The sequence below is a fragment of the Protomyctophum parallelum genome (assembly GCF_964188405.1).
Source record: "Protomyctophum parallelum genome assembly, chromosome: 7".
Lineage (NCBI taxonomy): Eukaryota > Metazoa > Chordata > Actinopteri > Myctophiformes > Myctophidae > Protomyctophum > Protomyctophum parallelum.
The window spans coordinates 30339388-30361641 of NC_139705.1; the positions used below are offsets into that span (position 1 = coordinate 30339388).

General features: G+C 39.2%; 1 protein-coding gene across 2 annotated transcripts; it reads left to right on the forward strand.

Moving 5' to 3' along the window:
* The first annotated feature begins 2732 nt into the window (after window positions 1-2732).
* kctd20 (potassium channel tetramerization domain containing 20) lies at window positions 2733-13380 on the forward strand. 2 transcript variants are annotated; one of them, XM_083769541.1, is made up of 8 exons: window positions 2733-2940; window positions 6115-6191; window positions 6473-6629; window positions 6796-6898; window positions 7677-7797; window positions 9214-9411; window positions 11389-11499; window positions 11806-13380. In XM_083769541.1, the coding sequence occupies exons 1-8, from the start codon at window positions 2930-2932 to the stop codon at window positions 12132-12134; spliced, it is 1107 nt and encodes a 368-aa protein (XP_083625667.1). In that variant the 5' UTR covers window positions 2733-2929; the 3' UTR covers window positions 12135-13380. The 2 variants fall into 2 exon arrangements, with proteins under 2 accessions (XP_083625667.1, XP_083625668.1); XM_083769542.1 differs by lacking the exon at window positions 2733-2940 and having other exon boundaries at window positions 6477-6629.
* Window positions 13381-22254: the final 8874 nt, after the last annotated feature.

Consider the following 22254-nt stretch of genomic DNA (forward strand, 5'->3'; position numbering starts at 1 on the left):
CAATAGTCATTTGTTAATATTGTAGGGATGCAAACAATTCCAAAGACTCACTATACGATAACATTGCGATGTGCATGACATGTATTTCAGAACAATTCCTTTTTTATTTTTTATTTCTTTGACAAAATGGTGAGGTTTTTTATCAATCAACTGATAGTAGAAGCCGTTTATTTGGCAATGATGATGATGATTTGAACAATGTGTTTATGTCAGCTTCTGGGTTTAAGAGGACACAGTCCTCCTCTCTCCACATAGGACTCTACATTACACCCACTTAAGCCCAATGGGCTATATGCATACACGCCATTTTGGAAACACCAGTGGGTCTCAAAGTGTCCTTGAGTGGGTTTCAAATGGCCCTGTACGGGTGAGTAACTCTGAGAGTGTACAAATGGAACCTACGGGTGGGTCCATTTGGTTACGTTTGTACACTCTCAGAGTTATGGGGTCTTTGAAATTAAAAAGTTTGAATGCACACTAAATGGAACAGAGCCTTAATTAGTATCATCGGTAACACCTGTGAAAGAAGTAGGAAGAGTTATTCTGTGTGCATATAGTCCATTCATAGAGTTATTGTGTGCATATAGTGCATTCATAGAATTATTCTGTGTGCATATAGCCCATTCATAGATTTATTCTGTGTGCATATATAGCCCATTCAGTTATTCTCACCCTCTGTTGCTCCGCCTGCCGAATTAGGTCACATATTGACATTCTTGTTGTTTGTTTTCTTTACATTTTAATATCTCGCTTTTGTCATGCTTTAATGGATTTGGAATTAATTGTGGTTTTTGTTTGTTTAGTTTTTTCAGCATGCCTTGAATAGAAATAGCTCTGGACTAAACCCTATGTTGTTTTTATACTGTAAATAAAGATGACGTGGCCCCTGTATCCCTGCCAAAGACACGTCCCTGAGGTGACGACGGACTGGCACAGAAATTCAGCCCTGGACGTTTTGTACCAGATATGCAATGCATACAGCACACTGTACCACAACCTGTGGAGATGTAATCCCTCCATCTGGTCCTTGCTTTGCCACAGGGCCTCCTCCCAGTGGGACAAGCTTGTAGATCTGCTATTTTTGCTATATTTGAATTGAAATCGTGAATTATTTTTGTTGCTATTTTTAAATTGGAATCCTGAAAATTAACATGTTTATGTCAAATTCCTTCAATTATGTTAACTAAATACAAATACACAAAAAAGACAATAACATTTTAATACTAGTCATTAAGCTACTAATTTAGACTAGAAGTAGTTAAAGCGGGTCATGTTTGGAATAAAAAAAAGAATAGGCATCCTAACCCGATGCCCGAACCACCAAGCTGGCTCCTTTCCAATGGAGGGAGCAGCAGCTCAACTCTGAGTCTCTCTCGGGTGACTGCACTTCTCACCCTGTCTGTAAGGAGATGCCAGTCACCCGTCTGACAACTCACGAGTCACGACCCACACTTCATGACCATAGGTGAGAGTAGGAACGAAGATTGCTTGGTGGCTCTCTTTTCTTCACAACGTTGTGATACATCGACCGCAATACCCCATCCTGTTGCTCCGACTCTCCGGCTGATCTCCTGGTCCGTACTCCCCTCTCCCGTGAACAAGACCCTGACATACTTAAACTCCTTCACCTGGGGTAAAGTCTCATTCCCTACTTGGACTGCACAATCCATCGGTTTCCTGCTGAGAACCATGGCCTCAGATGCCCTTGTTAAGGACCATCCAATCTCTGTAGCCCAGTGGTTCCCAAGGTTGGGTCCGGGGACCCCCAGGGTTCCTTGAGGGAGTTCCAGGAGGTCCCCAGCTAAATTATGGAACCATGAACCGTGTGTGTGTGTGTGTGTGTGTGTGCGCGCGCGCGCGCACGATTGAAGTATTTAACAGTTTGCAGAATTACAGTACATTTCAAGCACAACTCAATACAAAGACTGTTAACCGTGGACAACACCATAAGGTATTACACTTCATCATAACATTTATAGACGAACAAATATACACTTCTAAATAGCCAAAAACAGGAAATCATCATAAAGGAGGTAAAAAGGGGAAAGAAACTAATACAGTGAGGGGGAAAAAGGGTGGGTGGGGGATTCAGATTTTATGGGGGCCAGTTTTGAATTGCAGCCGTCCGTAGGTGCCCTTTGAGAGCGTTTTTGAAGGAGTCAAGGGATTTGCATGTCTTAATGACTGTTGGTAGGGCGTTCCACATTTTGGTGGCATAGGAGCAAAATTAATTTAGTCCCTTTGTGCCAAATCTGGGTTGCACATGGTTTGTTGAACTCCCTCTGGTGTTGTGGGTGTGGACTTCGTTGACATTAAGGACGTATTTCGACACAGGGTAGGCTACATGGGTATCTTGGTGGTGTAGTGGACCTCTTGTGTCTTTTGGACCAGACCCATTGCAAGATGCTGTAGACTACTCTGTTGTCAACACTAAGCCATTCCAGCCTGTCAAAGTGGGCAGGGGTGAGGTTACAAAAACAATAAGGGGTAATAGGCCTTTCGGGCTATAGTTCCTTTAAAAAAGTATATCTCTTCATGTCATGGATGCGTTTAATTTAAATATTTTATTTTGAAACACTTGACCGGAAGTGTTTTTCGTTTTGGGTGACTTGACATAATCTGGAGTGTGCGAGATCTGGAGGCGCGCGCACACACTCACACAGTCACACACACACACACACACACACACACACACACTCACACTCACACAACACGTGTCACAAACACACACACACACACACACACACTTATGTCACACACACACGCACACACTCCGCCAAGGTAAGCTTTATGAAGAGAGACATGGCATAGCACCGGGGACCGGACCGAACCCCGATGAGGTGGACGTGGACCGTGTGAACACAAACAGTGGACCGGACCACCGGGCCATGCGCGTCTCTGTCGCAGTGGCAGCAGCGGCGAGAGCAGCATGAAACTGACGTGAGTTCTGGCGTGGTTTTTTCTTTTACATTCAACATGTAGCATTCCAACTTGTCCTCGTTCACATTACTATATGCGTTATTTTGTGCCTTTTAGCACAATAATGTTATGCAGAGCTCTGCCTGCAGCAGCACCGCCCACCGAACCTCTGTATTGGAGACAGATGACTATTTGTTATCGAATCATTTGCTGTGAAATAAAAGCAAACAGACATTATGTGTGTTTGTGTACGTATAAAAAAATCAGCTAAATGAGCTAATTCATTCTTTATATCGTAGGCCGATACCTGCACCGCACATTCTGCAATGCTGATGTCATTAAAATGTCACAGCCTCTGGTACATTTGAATTGTTTGGTCGTTTTAAACCGCGATAGCTGGCAGTGGCACCGGGCACCCTGCGGATCATACGGTAAGGTACTAACGGCTCAATGACTGCTATCCATAGTCCATACGGTGCTACACTTGATCATAGGTTATTGGATTACTATTGTAACAGGAAGTCTGCTTGTATTGGAAAATGCTTTATTCTAGATGTGTTTTAATAGGCATGCATGCCCTTAAAAATCATACAACTCTGCGCTGCGGTTTGTATCTGTGCTCGTTAATCAGTAAATAGTTGGTGAATTAGCCTGTATACATTTTGAAATTATGAAACATGTGTCATGCCACGTTGATGATGTTTGAGTGCATGGGCTATATGTGTGCTTATTATTATTATTATTATTTTTTTTATAAATGTTCTTCTATATTGGGCTACTGCATGTGTGTGTGTGTGTGTGTGTGTGTGTGTGAGATATGTATTCTTCACAATGTATGATTTTGACATGAATTTATACTTTGTTGTTGCAGCAAATCGTTTGTTCTGTCTGACATGCTATTTATAATAGGCATATTTTAGGCTACATTGCATATGTTTCAGTTCAAGTGTATCCATTATTAGTAAGAAGCTGAACCCATAATGCTGATGTGAGCTCCACACTTAGGCTACTATGATGCATTTCCTTAGAAGAATGTAGCTTTAGATCATTAGAATGTATATCATGAACAAAATCGAGATTAAAGGGACATTTCACTGCTAAATAAAAAAGACTACTTCAGGTGACAATCAGACATGAAATGTAAACAAAAAATCACACCCGTGTGAACTGAGTGGTGCAACTCCCCTCTCCCCCTGCCCCGAGTCTGTCTCTCTCTCTCTCTCTCTCTCTCTCTCTCTCTCTCTCTCTCTCTCTCTCTTTCTCTCGCTCTCTCAGCATGGACACACTTGAGCCGACAGTCGTGGACAGAAGAAGCTGTGTTTTACGTCATTTCCGAGTTTTTAGACAGCTGGTGGATGAAAAGAAACTCCACCCCCGCGGCTGACTGCCGTGGAGGAGAGCGTTTCCGGGAATCTGTCCGTCGTGGCAGTCAGCCGCGGGGGTGGAGCTTCTTTTCCATTTTCCAGCTGTCTAAAAACTCTGACATTACGTAAAACACAGCTTCTTCTGTCCACGGCTGTCGGCTCAAGTGTGCCCATGCTGTCTCTCTCTCTCATTAGCAGGCAACAGTGCAGCACTATCTCTCTCTCTCTCTGTTTCTGCCACTTTTGCCCCTACTGGTGCTCTAAACATAGTAACATAGTCACATAGGTTAGGAACTTAGGACAGACAGTTCCTTGGAGTGGTTGCACCACTCAAAAATACCACTAATACTTTCAAATAGATATGCTTAAATACAAAAAACAGTACATGCACACAGTTCACATAGTGTGTGTGTGTATATATATATAATTGCAAGCATAAATAACAACCTGTCTGTCACTCAAACATGTAACCAACTGTAAATTAAGTAGACCGTCTATCAGTGGCGTTTCCAGGAATTACATTTTGGGCAGGCAAGATGTGTTAATTGTCGTCCCCCGCGCACAATCGTAGCACTAAAGGTTTTCAAAGAGAGATACCTGCCAGACGAGTAGGATACAAAGACTGAAAGGCATGCATTTACATTCCGATGGGTGATTGAGGGTCGCGCTCTACCGCAACCAATCAGCTGTCCACTAATAGTTCTCAGGTCTTGTTTTTGTCCAGAAATGGATATGGACAGGCGGACACCTGTCCTTGCCTTATTGTAGATACGCCTCTGCTGTCTATATCAGTCTAGAATGAGCAGCATTCCAAAGACTGTCTATAGTAACCTGGGGGTTATTATTGATTCTGAATTGAACTTTAATTCACACATTAATCATGTCACCAAGATTGCCTTTTTTCACCTTAGAAATATTGCACGAATCAGAGCCTATTTGTCCTTGGACGATGCAAAAACGCTAATCCACGCCCAGAAAACAACTGCAAATGCAGCAGCCAGAGTTTTAACTAGAACTAAGATGAGAGAACATATTACTCCAGTTTTGGCATCACTGCACTGGCTTCCGGTTGTTTTTAGGATTGATTTTAAAATTATTTTACTTGTCTATAAAGCTCTCAATGGTCTCGCACCTTCCTACCTACATGACTGCCTGCCTAAATATGTCCCAAACCGCCCCCTAAGGTCTTCCACCGCCGGCCTGCTCGCTTTGCCCAAAAAAATGGCAACTAAAAAATACGGGGAAGCAGCTTTTTGCTTCTACGGGCCGTCGGCATGGAACAAGCTCCCACTGTACCTTCGTCAGGCAGCCTCTGTAGACATTTTTAAAGCTCAGCTCAAGACCCACTTCTACAACATTGCCTTTAATTGATCTTTTATTTTTTATTTTTCATGTCCTCACTGTACTGCATTACTGCTTGTTTTTTAATGTCGTTGCCTTGCTTTTCTTTTATTCTCCATTGTTCTGTAAAGCACTTTGAGCTGCATTTCATGTCATGAAAGGTGCTATACAAATAAAGTTTTATTATTATTATTATTATAGTCTATACCCTTATTGATACACACACACACATACACATAGCTGTCTATACACAGTACAAAAAGACATTCAATTCTAGCAATGAGCAGATTATAGAATAATGAAATAATCAGTTACAAAAGCCATAGGAGAGCATGTAGATCATCTATTTTCACTCTTTGTTGTACGATAAGTATAAAATAGGGCTTAAGTGGTTAATTGATTTGTTTGATTATTATATCAATAGGATAATTGAAATTAGTGGATAGTTGCAGACCTTCTCAACAATAATGATGTTTTTTTGACGTTCCAGATCTCAGAAGGCCCAGTGCTGTGCTGATCTGAAAGTGTCCAGATCCACTTATAGAAGACAGGAAGACAAACCAACAGGTTTTCTTTCTCTCTCAGGGTCCCTGTCATATCCAGCGGGTCCCGCACTCAATGATTAATAGTTAGGAAGCAAATGATCGGCCCGTATGGGTCTGTAACTCCAAGAGCGACCCTTACAGGTGCATTTGGTTCCGTTTCGGTGAATGGGTGAATATAATGCACTTGGAATCTCTGTAAAGCACCTTGGATAAAGGCGCTATATAAATGCACCATTTACCAATCTAAAAAGAACCGCCGACACACAGTATAAGTAGCAGGGTGTTGTCTCCTGTGTCCAAGAGGCAGGTGGAGAAGCAAAGAGATGAGTGGACTGAAGGAGAGGAGACAGAACCCTGCAGCCGCCGCCAACCATGAGAGGGTCACGCTGGTGGTGGAGAGCAGGCACTTTGTGGTGGATCCTGCCACCTTCACCGCACATCCAGACACCATGCTGGGGAGGTATTCTTTCATAAGAATATGATGATAATATACAGTGGAACTGATTTTCTTTTTTATTTATTACATTGTTTACATAATTTGTTTGGTTTTCTCATCATTACGCCCCGCTCAGTCTAACAAACTGCCAAAAAATACATCTAGAGGTAAAATAAAAGTATTGTTTCAGAATGTTTGGGCCGGCCAGGCAGCACAACTTCACCAGGCCCAATGTGAAAGGAGAATATGAACTGGCTGAGGGCATCAGTGCCAACATCTTTCAGGTTATACTGGTGAGTATCTCTATCCCCCCCCCCCTCTCTCTCTCTCTTATCAATAACACTTGTATGCCAGAAGCTGGTATTTAAAGATGGTATTTAAAGATGGAGTGCCGTGATTTTTTCCAAAGGTCGCACTATGGAATTAACTATGGAATCGTGCATTTCCCGTCAGTGTATGTGTTGGTTGGTTGGTCGGGCACGTGACATCACGTGACATCATCAGGGATGGAGCACGTGACATCATCAGGGAGAGATGTCATCAATATTGGCCAGCAACTCTACATCTGACCTCAAAACCTCAGATCTCCTATGGAGCTAACCTGTTCTGACATTCCATATGTTGATCCTTCCCCATCCATCCTCCCTCTTCGATGTCTCCCTTTTGACTGATGTGTCTATGGAGTTAACATTACTCTAGTAGACCCCCAGGTGTGGTTAGAATATTGAAATATGTCTTCCCACAACAACGGCTGCGGCTGCGGGCGGCTTCAGTTCAGGTGGATCACCACCCACCTGAAAACCAGGCCTACGTAATGAACTGGTGGGTGTGGCCACATCATTTGAACACATTATGTACACGTTTAGTTTTTTGGAAAATAAAAACATCTTTCTATGATGTATAATGTATAATCATAGTACCTGATGATCATGTTATAATGGGGGTAAAAACAATCAGGGCACTCCATCATTAATGTTTCTGTGTCAGACCTTCTACCAGACATTAATGTTTCTGCTCTCTGTGTGTCAGACCTTCTACCAGACATTAATGTTTCTGCTCTCTGTGTGTCAGACCTTCTACCAGACAGGGGTGATGAAGTGTCCAGATGGCATCTTGGTGGCGGAGCTCCGGGAGGCCTGTGATTACCTCTGCATCAACTTCAACGCCAGCACAGTCAAATGTCGTGACCTCAGTCAGTAATTCTCAACGTTACCTCTATCTTCACTGCAACCCCTTTTTTTCAGCTCAGATTGACCATAAACCATTTATTGCAAAGCTATTGCATGTTAGTATGGCGGTGTGGCTCTGCTCATGTGATATCAGATAATCTGCATACCGAGACACAGGTCTCATATCACATTTGATATCTCTGATTATCTGTGCACCGAGACACAGCTCTGATATCAACGACCCCCCCAGAGCAGAGCCAAGATACAATAATCCATGAACAACAATACACATCAACACATGATTCAACACAATGTATCTACTCAATCGCAAACAATACAATAATATCCCATAACCGCTGGACTAAGAACTACAGGGAGGAGGCCGGGATATGCGGGGAATTTTCACGCAGACGCCGCACAAGCTGCTTTGACAGCTCAGCATGGAGAATGAGTAGTGAGCTGAGGCTGCTTAAGTAGGCCGCCTGAATTGCACTGTGGAAATGAGGGCGTGGCCTGGAGAGGCAGCTGATTTTTTTTTAAATTTTACTTCTACTCCACTACATTTGATATCGGAGTACTTTGTACTTTAAGTACATTTTGGATGACGACAATTTTGAAGTCCGGACATTTCATTTTTTCTATATTGCAGTACTACTGATTAAGTAAACAAGAAATTATGACAGTCATATTTGTCAGGTGAAAGCCAAGGCGAGAGAAAATAGGCCAGCTGTGCTTATACACCAGCTGGTCTATTTTCTCTCGCCTTGGCTAACACGCCCAGTTTCCTGTAGTAGCCACCGATTGGCTGCCTTGTCTCTTGCTGTAGTAGCGACCTATGGTCCTGATTGACTGCCTCAACCACACACTTTTGGCCTCTGGCCGACCTCTAGGCCAATGGGACAGCATTGCAGCCAGCAACAACAACCCATCGTCTTAACGCTATGAAGCGCTAAAATCAGGAAAATTTGCGGTAAAAAAAATATCCACATCAATCATTTACATGGCCGCATCATCAGACCTCATCCGACGTTAGAAACAATTAAATCCTTGTAGAAGCCAATCATGACTACGTGATTGGCTGGCGGCGTTTTAGACTATGGGGTCAGACTCCCATTGGCTTAGGCAGCAAGGGGTCAGACTCCCATTGATGACTAGGTTGCTTAACATATATGCCCAAGACATCCACAGACGTCCTAGGAACTACAGCATGTAGTGCCCAGGACGTCTGTGGGCGTCTTGGTAAAAATAATAATATATATAATTATTTATTTTTATGTCAAAATGTGGGCACCCCACGTCGCTATTTTGAAAGAATGAAAGGGCACATAATGTAACATTTCATGAGCTGTTCTATGTCATTTGTTGTCACCTGACAACAAATGTGAGTACTTTTTCCACCCCTGCTTATTGTTGTTGTCGTTCCCCCTGCCTTGTTCCAGGTGCCCTGCTTCACGAGCTGTCCAACGATGGCGCGCGGCGGCAGTTCGAGGGCTTCCTGGAGGAGCTGGTGATGCCAGCCATGGTGGCGTGTGCCCAGGGAGGAGAGAGGGAGTGCCACATCGTGGTGCTGGCCGAGGATGACATCGTGGACTGGGACGAGGAGCACCCTCCTCCCATGGGGGAGGAGTACTCACAGAGTACGTTACGCTATGCACGCGCACCACCGCCAGTAACTCTGTTGATTCCGTCGACTAATACAGGGGTTCTCAACGTTTTTGGCCGGAGACCCCCGGAAATGCTTTGGCAATGTCTCGGGACCCCCGCCCCTCCCCTCCCGACCCCCAATATAAATTGACTGCTACAATAACCTTAATAATAGAGACAATACACCATAAATAAATACTGAAACCAGATATTATCATTATGTGTATGCATGTACTATGTGTACTATGTAAAGTCTTAATTTCCATTTTCCAGCCATTTGTCTTTTGGGGACCCCCCAAAATAATTTGGCGACCCCCTGAGGGGTCGCAACCCACGGGTTGAGAACCCCTGGACTAATATATATATATACTAAAAATGTTCGTCGACTACCTTTTTTGCACTGACGAAAACTAAATGGAAACTAAATGACAACTCGGCTGTGATGACTAAAACTAAGACTAAATATATTGACAGTTTCATCAACAAATAAAAACTAGACTAAAACGACTAGTGGACAAGACAGTATAAGTAAAAGACACAAGTTATTTTACACTTGCATGCTGAAAATAGAAGAATCACATTACAACACAACCAAGGCCCGCTAAAATACATTTTAGTCGACTAAACCAACTGTAGATTTAGTGAAACATTCCAGGTGACTAAAATGTGACTAAAACTAAATGAAAACTATTCAAAAGACTACGATTAAAATCAAAATTTGCTGCCAAAATCAACACTGGTCTAGACCCCGTTAAATGTCTCCTTTGTGTCACTGGCTGAATGTAGCAAATTGTGCAGCGGCAGACAAAGTGTTCGACCGCCAGTTTACTTGGGCGGTTGCTATGCAGGTCAAGCTTTATTCGCTGCTAACGTGCCTATTGGACAAGGATGGGTTGGGGAGGGACTAATTGCTCCCGATGAGCAGGTTGGTAAATGGTGCATTTATATAGCGCCTTTATCCAGACCAAGGCACTTTACATAGATTGTGCATTACATTCACCCATTCATACACCGATGGCAGCGGAAACCATGCAAGGCACCAACCAGCACATCAGGAGCAATTAGGGGTTCAGTGTCTTGCTCAAGGACACTTCGACAATAACTCTGGGGGAGCCCGGGTTCGAACAGGCAACCTTGCGGTTACCATCCAGCCACTCTAGCCCTGAGTCACCGCCGCCTGGTTTCCTCCACCGTCGGTGTGTGAATGGGTGAATGTAATGCACAATCTATGTAAATCGCTTTGGATAAAAGCGCTATATAAATGAACCATTTACCATTTTACTCCTGGTCAAATATTACCCCGCTAACAAGTGCTCTTAAAATGTTCAAAAGTTCATGCTTTAATAAAATACTTGTATGTAATGTATTCCACGGTATGTATTCAAATGTTTTTTAAGGTTTTTTTGTAAAATAATGACGAAATTTCCCAGAATTTTTCAATAATATCAATCTTTTTACTGATATTAAGGGAATATAGCAAATATACAAGCTTGTGACACGTGAGCGTGTAGAGCTGCTACTATATTTGAAATGGGCCTTAGCGTACTGTAAGTGGTTAATATTCATACTGTATGTTTCCCTTCCTAGAAATGCAGGGGAGTCAAAAGTTAGTTTGTAGTGGAGTGAAAAAATACAAATACTCAAGTAAAGTACAGATACGAGGGGGCGGCGGTGGCTCAGTGGTAGAGTGGCTGGATGGTAACCGCAAGGTTGCCTGTTCGAACCTGGGTTCGAAGTGTCCTTGAGCAAGACACTGAACCCCAAATTGCTCCTGATGTGCTGGTTGGCGCCTTGCATGGTTTCCGCCGCCATCGGTGTATGAATGTGTGTGTGAATGTAATGCACAATCTATGTAAACCGCCTTGGATAAAGGCGCTATATAAATGCACCATTTACCATTTACTAAAAAAGTGCAGTACTCTCAGGTAAATGAGTTGGTGTCCAGCGCTGACATGGTGTTTCTTCCCCAGTCCTGTACAGCTCCAAGCTGTATCGCTTCTTCAAGTACATCGAGAACAGAGACGTGGCCAAGGCCCTGCTGAAGGAGAGAGGCCTCAAGAATATCAGGATAGGAATCGAAGGTGAGCGAGAGGTTAACCCATTTAGACCTGAGCACACGATTCTACAAATGTCTTCTAAATCAGGGGTTCTCAATGTTTTTGGCTGGGAACCCCCGGAAAAGCTTTGGCCACCAATACAAACTGACTGCACGGTAGCGTTTCTAAATGCTACCGTGTGAAACTGTCTATTCCTTATTTTTTTCATTCTCCCCTCATTATATCCCCAGGATATCCCACCTGTAAGGAGAATGTGAAGCGGCGCACGGGCGGCAGGTCGGAGGTCATCTACAACTGTTTTCATTCTCCCCTCATTATTTATATCCCCAGGATATCCCACCTGTAAGGAGAAGGTGAAGCGGCGCCCGGGGGGCAGGTCGGAGGTCATCTACAACTACGTCCAGAGGCCGTTCATCCAGCTGTCCTGGGAGAAGGAGGAAGGGAAGAGCCGCCACGTGGACTTCCAGTGCGTGCGCAGCAAGAGCGTCCCCAACCTGGCGGCGGCGCCGGGCGGCGAGCCGGGCGACGGCGGGTTGGCCGCCTGGGTGGGCGCCGCGGCCGCGCCCCAGGTGGACGAGTTGGACAGGCTCAACGGCCCAGCGCCCTCGCGCCTACCGCCCCTCCTCTCCCAGACCACAGCGGACCACAACGACAGCTGAGTCTCTCTCTCTCTGAGAGGCCGTCCGCGACCCACTGTATTACCTCTCTCTCAATGTGCTGCTGCTATACCCCTCGCTGTGACGTCCCAGCGAGGACAGACCGACTAGATGGCGGGATTGGATGGTTGGATGGATCGTCTGCTGAACCAAGTTGTGGGTTGGTTGCCTGATTTGAAGATGAGTTCAGAAGGACTGCCAGCTGTTTTTAGTAGAGGGTTTTGCACATCCTCCTAAAATGAGGAATTGTATCACAGAGGGGTGTCCTGAGGTTTGTACTCCTTCCGGCGAGACTGTCAGCGTTTCCAGAGGGCTACATGTGTTAGAAAACTGACACTTTCCTCATAGTTTGGAAAGAACAATTGTTTAAGACCAGTCCTAGTGTTGAATGAACAACCCATTGTTTAAGACCAGTCCTAGTGTTGAATGTCCATCTCATAAAAGAGTATTCACCCCCTTTGACTTTTTGCACATTTTTCGGGCTACAAAATTACTTCAAAATGCATTTATTTTGGGATGTTTGTTATGAAATATGTAATGTCAAACTGGTATATAAAGATATGCACTTTATTTGAAGTATAAAAATCACCTTATGTGGATTGTGGAAAACATAGTGTGTGCAGTTGGCACAAATTCTCCTCTCCTATAATTTTACTAAATTGGACATAGCACAACCTAACCTAGTGATTAACAGGATGTATTTTCAAATGGTGACAGGATAGTTTGCTTTTAAATATCCACTGTGGTGCTTCAGCATTCTGAAACACTATGGAACACCTTATAAAACTTCCTCAAAGGAAACTTTTAAGCTCTAGTAAGTGAGTGGGGTGACTTATTTTACAATCTATTAATGGGAGTCTTATCTTATTGGAAGTTTTATACTTGAACTTGATGCATCTTTCTGAATATTCATCCCATTCCAAAGGCCAAGTTGTAGAGAGTAAAGGGGGTGAACCCTTTTTGTAGCCACTGCTGGGAAGAGCTTTTCTATACAGTTAATCTATGTGCGGAATATGCAACAAATGTTTTGATGTTCTGTTATGTCGTCTCGTCTATGCATTCAAAATATATTCAGTGCCACTTGTTTGGTTACTGCTGTAGGCATGCAAACGTCGTATAATACTGTAGGCCTATGAGTGAAAACCAATGTACTGTACATTCCATGGAAACATGACAACTGTATGGGGGAGGGGGAACATTTGTTGTCAGATCTTGTTTAAATATGCATTCACAGCCTGTCCAACCTGTTGTGCGCCTTGGAAGAAATTAAAATGCATTATACTGAGCTGTCATGTGCAATATGTGATGTGACACATTCTGTAAGGTCTGTCCTACTCCTAAACCACATGCTAACGCAGGCCTACTATAGTACATTGTAGTTTTTTTGTTATTTACCTTAAAAGGCCAATGCATTGTCAATGGCAATAGCACAAACTTTGGCATGCTACTAGTCCTACATACTTATACCTAGAAACCACATTCAAACCTACTTAGGTTCATCCTACGGTGAACATGTTTGCCTGAAAAGAAATCTTTGAAATGTTTCATAGTTATAGTAATATAGTGCTTTCAAATTGAGAAATTTATAATGGGGCTCAATGGCAGATTTTGGCACGTCAAAAAATAACTTTCACCTAGAAACTCCATTTACACTTTTTATTATTCAGCTTACTGTGGAGACACATGCTGGAACGTTTTACTTTGAAATGTTTTGTAGTTTCTGAGTTATTTAACTTAAACGCCCAATGCATTCTCTATGGCAATAGCACAAACTTTGGCAAGCTACTAGTCCTACATACAAAATGATGAAAAACGAGGATAAAAAAAAGAATCAAAAATAAAAAAAACGATGGGCTATAACCCATCGTTTTTTTCATTTTTTTCAAATCCTCAAAAATGATGAAAAACGGCGTGCTATAGTATGCCATACGATATGGGCTATAGCCCATGGTCCAAAGTGATGAAAAACGAGGATTTATTTTTTTCTCCAAAAAAATCAAAAAACGATGGGCTATAACCCATCGTTTTTTTCATTTTTTTCAAATCCTCAAAAATGATGAAAAACGGCGTGCTATAGTATGCCGTACGATATGGGCTGCCCATGGTCCAAAATGATGAAAAACGAGGATAATTTTTTTTTAATTAAAAAAACGATGGGCTATAACCCATCGTTTTTTTAAATTTGTTCAAATCCTCACAAATGATGAAAAGCGGCGTGCTATAGTATGCCGTACGATATGGGCTATAGCCCATGGTCCAAAATGATGAAAAACGAGGATTTATTTTCTCCAAAATTTCAAAAAACGATGGGCTATAACCCATCTATTTTTTTTCTTTTCATTTTTTCTTTTTTTTCAAATCCTCAAAAATGATGAAAAACGGCGTGCTATAGTATGCCGTACGATATGGGCTATAGCCCATGGTCCAAAATGATGAAAAACGAGGATAACTTTTTTTTTTCATAAATTAAAAAAACGATGGGCTATATAACCCATCGTTTTTTTCATTTTTTTCAAATCCTCAGAAATGATGAAAAACGGCGTGCTATAGTATGCCGTACGATATGGGCCCATGGTCCAAAATGATGAAAAACGAGGATAAAAAAATAATATCAAAAATTCAAAAAACGATGGGCTATAACCCATCGTTTTTTTTTTTTTTTTTCAAATCCTCAAAAATGATGAAAAACTGTGTGCTATAGGATGCCGTACGATATGGGCTATAGCCCATGGTCCAAAATGATGAAAAACGAGGATATATTTTTTTCCAAAAATTCAAAAAACAACCCATCGTTTTTTTTCATTTATTCATTTTTTTCAAATCCTCAAAAATGATGAAAAACGGCGTGCTATAGTATGACGTACGATATGGGCTATAGCCCATGGTCATGAATGATGAAAAAGGAGGATATTTTTTTTTCTTCAAAAATTCAAAAAACGATGGGCTATAACCCATCGTTTTTTTCATTTTTTCATTTTTTCAAAATCCTCAAAAATGATGAAAAACGGCGTGCTATAGTATGCCGTACGACATGGGCTATAGCCCATGGTCCAAAATGATGAAAAACGAGGATAATTCTTTTTTTCAAAAAAATAAAAAAACGATGGGCCATCGTTTATTTTATTTATTTTTTATTTTTTAATCCTCAAAAATGTAGAAAAACTGCGTGCTATAGGATGCCGTACGATATGGGCTATAGCCCATGGTCCAAAATGATGAAAAACGAGGATATATTTTTTTCCAAAGATTCAAAAAACGATGGGCTACAACCCATCGTTTTTTTTTCATTTATTCATTTTTTTCAAATCCTCAAAAATGATGAAAAACGGCGTGCTATAGTATGACGTACGATATGGGCTATAGCCCATGGTCATGAATGATGAAAAAGGAGGATATTTTTTTTTCTTCAAAAATTCAAAAAACGATGGGATATAACCCATCGTTTTTTTCATTTTTTCATTTTTTCCAAATCCTCAAAAATGATGAAAAACGGCGTGCTATAGTATGCCGTACGATATGGGCTATAGCCCATGGTCATGAATGATGAAAAACGAGGATATTATTTTTTCTTCAAAAATTCAAAAAACTATGGGCTATAACCCATCGTTTTTTTAATTTTTTAATTTTTTTCAAATCCTCAAAAATGATGAAAAACTGCGTGCTATAGGATGCCGTACGATATGGGCTATAGCCCATGGTCCAAAATGATGAAAAACGAGGATATATTTTTTTCCAAAAATTCAAAAAACGATGGGCTATAACCCATCGTTTTTTTCATTTATTCATTTTTTTCAAATCCTCAAAAATGATGAAAAACGGCGTGCTATAGTATGCCGTACGATATGGGCTATAGCCCATGGTCCAAAATGATGAAAAACGAGGATAATTTATTTTTTCAAAAATTAAAAAAACGATGGGCTATAACCCATCGTTTTTTTTCATTTTTTCATTTTTTTTAAATCCTCAAAAATGATGAAAAACCGCATGCTATAGTATGCCGTACGATATGGGCTATAGCCCATGGTCCAAAATGATAAAAAACGAGGATTTTATTTCTCCAAAAATTCAAAAAACGATGGGCTATAACCCATCTTTTTTTTCATTTTTTCATTTTTTTCAAATCCTCAAAAATGATGAAAAACTGCGTGCTATAGTATGCCGTACGATATGGGCTATAGCCCATGGTCCAAAATTATGAAAAACGAGGATAAAAAAAAATAACCAAAAATTCAAAAAACGATGGGCTATAACCCATCGTTTTTTTTCATTTTTTCATTTTTTTCAAATCCTCAAAAATGATGAAAAACGGCGTGCTATAGGATGCCGTACGATATGGGCTATAGCCCATGGTCATGAATGATGAAAAACGAGGATATTATTTTTTCTTCAAAAATTCAAAAAACGATGGGCTATAACCCATCGTTTTTTTCATTTTTTCATTTTTTTCAAATCCTCAAAAATGTGGAAAAACTGCGTGCTATAGGATGCCGTACGATATGGGCTATAGCCCATGGTCCAAAATGATGAAAAACGAGGATATATTTTTTTCCAAAAATTCAAAAAACGATGGGCTATAACCCATCGTTTTTTTCATTTATTCATTTTTTTCAAATCCTCAAAAATGATGAAAAACGGCGTGCTATAGTATGCCGTACGATATGGGCTATAGCCCATGGTCCAAAATGATGAAAAACGAGGATAATTTATTTTTTCAAAAATTAAAAAAACGATGGGCTATAACCCATCGTTTTTTTCATTTTTTCATTTTTTTTAAATCCTCAAAAATGATGAAAAACCGCATGCTATAGTATGCCGTACGATATGGGCTATAGCCCATGGTCCAAAATTATGAAAAACGACGATAAAAAAAAATAACCAAAAATTCAAAAAACGATGGGCTATAACCCATCGTTTTTTTCATTTTTTCATTTTTTTCAAATCCTCAAAAATGATGAAAAACGGCGTGCTATAGGATGCCGTACGATATGGGCTATAGCCCATGGTCATGAATGATGAAAAACGAGGATATTCTTTTTTCTTCAAAAATTCAAAAAACGATGGGCTATAACCCATCGTTTTTTTCATTTTTTCATTTTTTTCAAATCCTCAAAAATGATGAAAAACTGCGTGCTATAGGATGCCGTACGATATGGGCTATAGCCCATGGTCCAAAATGATGAAAAACGAGGATATATTTTTTTCCAAAAATTCAAAAAACGATGGGCTATAACCCATCGTTTTTTTCATTTATTCATTTTTTTCAAATCCTCAAAAATGATGAAAAACGGCGTGCTATAGTATGCCGTACGATATGGGCTATAGCCCATGGTCCAAAATGATGAAAAACGAGGATAATTTATTTTTTCAAAAATTAAAAAAACGATGGGCTATAACCCATCGTTTTTTTCATTTTTTCATTTTTTTTAAATCCTCAAAAATGATGAAAAACCGCATGCTATAGTATGCCGTACGATATGGGCTATAGCCCATGGTCCAAAATGATAAAAAACGAGGATTTTATTTCTCCAAAAATTCAAAAAACGATGGGCTATAACCCATCTTTTTTTTCATTTTTTCATTTTTTTCAAATCCTCAAAAATGATGAAAAACTGCGTGCTATAGTATGCCGTACGATATGGGCTATAGCCCATGGTCCAAAATTATGAAAAACGAGGATAAAAAAAAATAACCAAAAATTCAAAAAACGATGGGCTATAACCCATCGTTTTTTTCATTTTTTCATTTTTTTCAAATCCTCAAAAATGATGAAAAACGGCGTGCTATAGGATGCCGTACGATATGGGCTATAGCCCATGGTCATGAATGATAAAAAACGAGGATATTATTTTTTCTTCAAAAATTCAAAAAACGATGGGCTATAACCCATCGTTTTTTTCATTTTTTCATTTTTTTCAAATCCTCAAAAATGATGAAAAACTGCGTGCTATAGGATGCCGTACGATATGGGCTATAGCCCATGGTCCAAAATGATGAAAAACGAGGATATATTTTTTTCCAAAAATTCAAAAAACGATGGGCTATAACCCATCGTTTTTTTCATTTATTCATTTTTTTCAAATCCTCAAAAATGATGAAAAACGGCGTGCTATAGTATGCCGTACGATATGGGCTATAGCCCATGGTCCAAAATGATGAAAAACGAGGATAATTTTTTTTTTCAAAAATTAAAAAAACGATGGGCTATAACCCATCGTTTTTTTCATTTTTTCATTTTTTTTAAATCCTCAAAAATGATGAAAAACCGCATGCTATAGTATGCCGTACGATATGGGCTATAGCCCATGGTCCAAAATTATGAAAAACGAGGATAAAAAAAAATAACCAAAAATTCAAAAAACGATGGGCTATAACCCATCGTTTTTTTCATTTTTTCATTTTTTTCAAATCCTCAAAAATGATGAAAAACGGCGTGCTATAGGATGCCGTACGATATGGGCTATAGCCCATGGTCATGAATGATGAAAAACGAGGATATTATTTTTTCTTCAAAAATTCAAAAAACGATGGGCTATAACCCATCGTTTTTTTCATTTTTTCATTTTTTTCAAATCCTCAAAAATGATGAAAAACTGCGTGCTATAGGATGCCGTACGATATGGGCTATAGCCCATGGTCCAAAATGATGAAAAACGAGGATATATTTATTTTTTCAAAAATTAAAAAAACGATGGGCTATAACCCATCGTTTTTTTCATTTTTTCATTTTTTTTAAATCCTCAAAAATGATGAAAAACCGCATGCTATAGTATGCCGTACGATATGGGCTATAGCCCATGGTCCAAAATGATAAAAAACGAGGATTTTATTTCTCCAAAAATTCAAAAAACGATGGGCTATAACCCATCTTTTTTTTCATTTTTTCATTTTTTTCAAATCCTCAAAAATGATGAAAAACTGCGTGCTATAGGATGCCGTACGATATGGGCTATAGCCCATGGTCCAAAATGATGAAAAACGAGGATATATTTTTTTCCAAAAATTCAAAAAACGATGGGCTATAACCCATCGTTTTTTTCATTTATTCATTTTTTTCAAATCCTCAAAAATGATGAAAAACGGCGTGCTATAGTATGCCGTACGATATGGGCTATAGCCCATGGTCCAAAATGATGAAAAACGAGGATAATTTATTTTTTCAAAAATTAAAAAAACGATGGGCTATAACCCATCGTTTTTTTCATTTTTTCATTTTTTTTAAATCCTCAAAAATGATGAAAAACCGCATGCTATAGTATGCCGTACGATATGGGCTATAGCCCATGGTCCAAAATGATAAAAAACGAGGATTTTATTTCTCCAAAAATTCAAAAAACGATGGGCTATAACCCATCTTTTTTTTCATTTTTTCATTTTTTTCAAATCCTCAAAAATGATGAAAAACTGCGTGCTATAGTATGCCGTACGATATGGGCTATAGCCCATGGTCCAAAATTATGAAAAACGAGGATAAAAAAAAATAACCAAAAATTAAAAAAACGATGGGCTATTTTCATTTTTTCATTTTTTTTAAATCCTAAAAAATTATGAAAAACGGCGTGCTATAGTATGCCGTACGATATGGGCAATAGCCCATGGTCCAACATTATGAAAAACGAGGATAATTTATTTTTTCAAAAATTAAAAAAACGATGGGCTATAACCCATCGTTTTTTTCATTTTTTCATTTTTTTCAAATCCTCAAAAATGATGAAAAACTGCGTGCTATAGGATGCCGTACGATATGGGCTATAGCCCATGGTCCAAAATGATGAAAAACGAGGATATATTTTTTTCCAAAAATTCAAAAAACGATGGGCTATAACCCATCGTTTTTTTCATTTATTCATTTTTTTCAAATCCTCAAAAATGATGAAAAACGGCGTGCTATAGTATGCCGTACGATATGGGCTATAGCCCATGGTCCAAAATGATGAAAAACGAGGATAATTTATTTTTTCAAAAATTAAAAAAACGATGGGCTATAACCCATCGTTTTTTTCATTTTTTCAATTTTTTTAAATCCTCAAAAATGATGAAAAACCGCATGCTATAGTATGCCGTACGATATGGGCTATAGCCCATGGTCCAAAATTATGAAAAACGAGGATAAAAAAAAATAACCAAAAATTCAAAAAACGATGGGCTATAACCCATCGTTTTTTTCATTTTTTCATTTTTTTCAAATCCTCAAAAATGATGAAAAACGGCGTGCTATAGGATGCCGTACGATATGGGCTATAGCCCATGGTCATGAATGATGAAAAACGAGGATATTATTTTTTCTTCAAAAATTCAAAAAACGATGGGCTATAACCCATCGTTTTTTTCATTTTTTCATTTTTTTCAAATCCTCAAAAATGATGAAAAACTGCGTGCTATAGGATGCCGTACGATATGGGCTATAGCCCATGGTCCAAAATGATGAAAAACGAGGATATATTTTTTTCCAAAAATTCAAAAAACGATGGGCTATAACCCATCGTTTTTTTCATTTATTCATTTTTTTCAAATCCTCAAAAATGATGAAAAACGGCGTGCTATAGTATGCCGTACGATATGGGCTATAGCCCATGGTCCAAAATGATGAAAAACGAGGATAATTTATTTTTTCAAAAATTAAAAAAACGATGGGCTATAACCCATCGTTTTTTTCATTTTTTCATTTTTTTTAAATCCTCAAAAATGATGAAAAACCGCATGCTATAGTATGCCGTACGATATGGGCTATAGCCCATGGTCCAAAATGATAAAAAACGAGGATTTTATTTCTCCAAAAATTCAAAAAACGATGGGCTATAACCCATCTTTTTTTTCATTTTTTCATTTTTTTCAAATCCTCAAAAATGATGAAAAACTGCGTGCTATAGTATGCCGTACGATATGGGCTATAGCCCATGGTCCAAAATTATGAAAAACGAGGATAAAAAAAAATAACCAAAAATTAAAAAAACGATGGGCTATTTTCATTTTTTCATTTTTTTTTAATCCTAAAAAATTATGAAAAACGGCGTGCTATAGTATGCCGTACGATATGGGCAATAGCCCATGGTCCAACATTATGAAAAACGAGGATAAAAAAAAATAACCAAAAATTAAAAATACGATGGGCTATAACCCATCGTTTTTTTTATTTTTTCATTTTTTTAAAATCCTCAAAAATTATGAAAAACGGCGTGCTATAGTATGCCGTACGATATGGGCTATAGCCCATGGTCAAAAATGATGAAAAACGAGGATATTTTTTTTTCTCCAAAAAATCAAAAAACGATGGGCTATAACCCATCGTTTTTTCATTTTTTCATTTTTTTTAAATCCTCAAAAATGATGAAAAACCGCATGCTATAGTATGCCGTACGATATGGGCTATAGCCCATGGTCCAAAATGATGAAAAACGAGGATTTTATTTCTCCAAAAATTCAAAAAACGATGGGCTATAACCCATCTTTTTTTTCATTTTTTCATTTTTTTCAAATCCTCAAAAATGATGAAAAACGGCGTGCTATAGTATGCCGTACGATATGGGCTATAGCCCATGGTCCAAAATTATGAAAAACGAGGATAAAAAAAATAACCAAAAATTCAAAAGACGATGGGCTATAACCCATCTTTTTTTTCTTTTTTTCATTTTTTTCAAATCCTCAAAAATGATGAAAAACGGCGTGCTATAGTATGCCGTACGATATGGGCTATAGCCCATGGTCCAAAATTATGAAAAACGAGGATCAAAAAAAATAACCAAAAATTCAAAAAACGATGGGCTATAACCCATCGTTTTTTTCATTTTTTTCAAATCCTCAAAAATTATGAAAAACGGCGTGCTATAGTATGCCGTACGATATGGGCTATAGCCCATGGTCCAAAATGATGAAAAACGAGGATAATTTATTTTTTCAAAAATTCAAAAAACGATGGGCTATAACCCATCTTTTTTTTCATTTTTTCATTTTTTTCAAATCCTCAAAAATGATGAAAAACGGCGTGCTATAGTATGCCGTACGATATGGGCTATAGCCCATGGTCCAAAATTATGAAAAACGAGGATCAAAAAAAATAACCAAAAATTCAAAAAACGATGGGCTATAACCCATCGTTTTTTTCATTTTTTTCAAATCCTCAAAAATT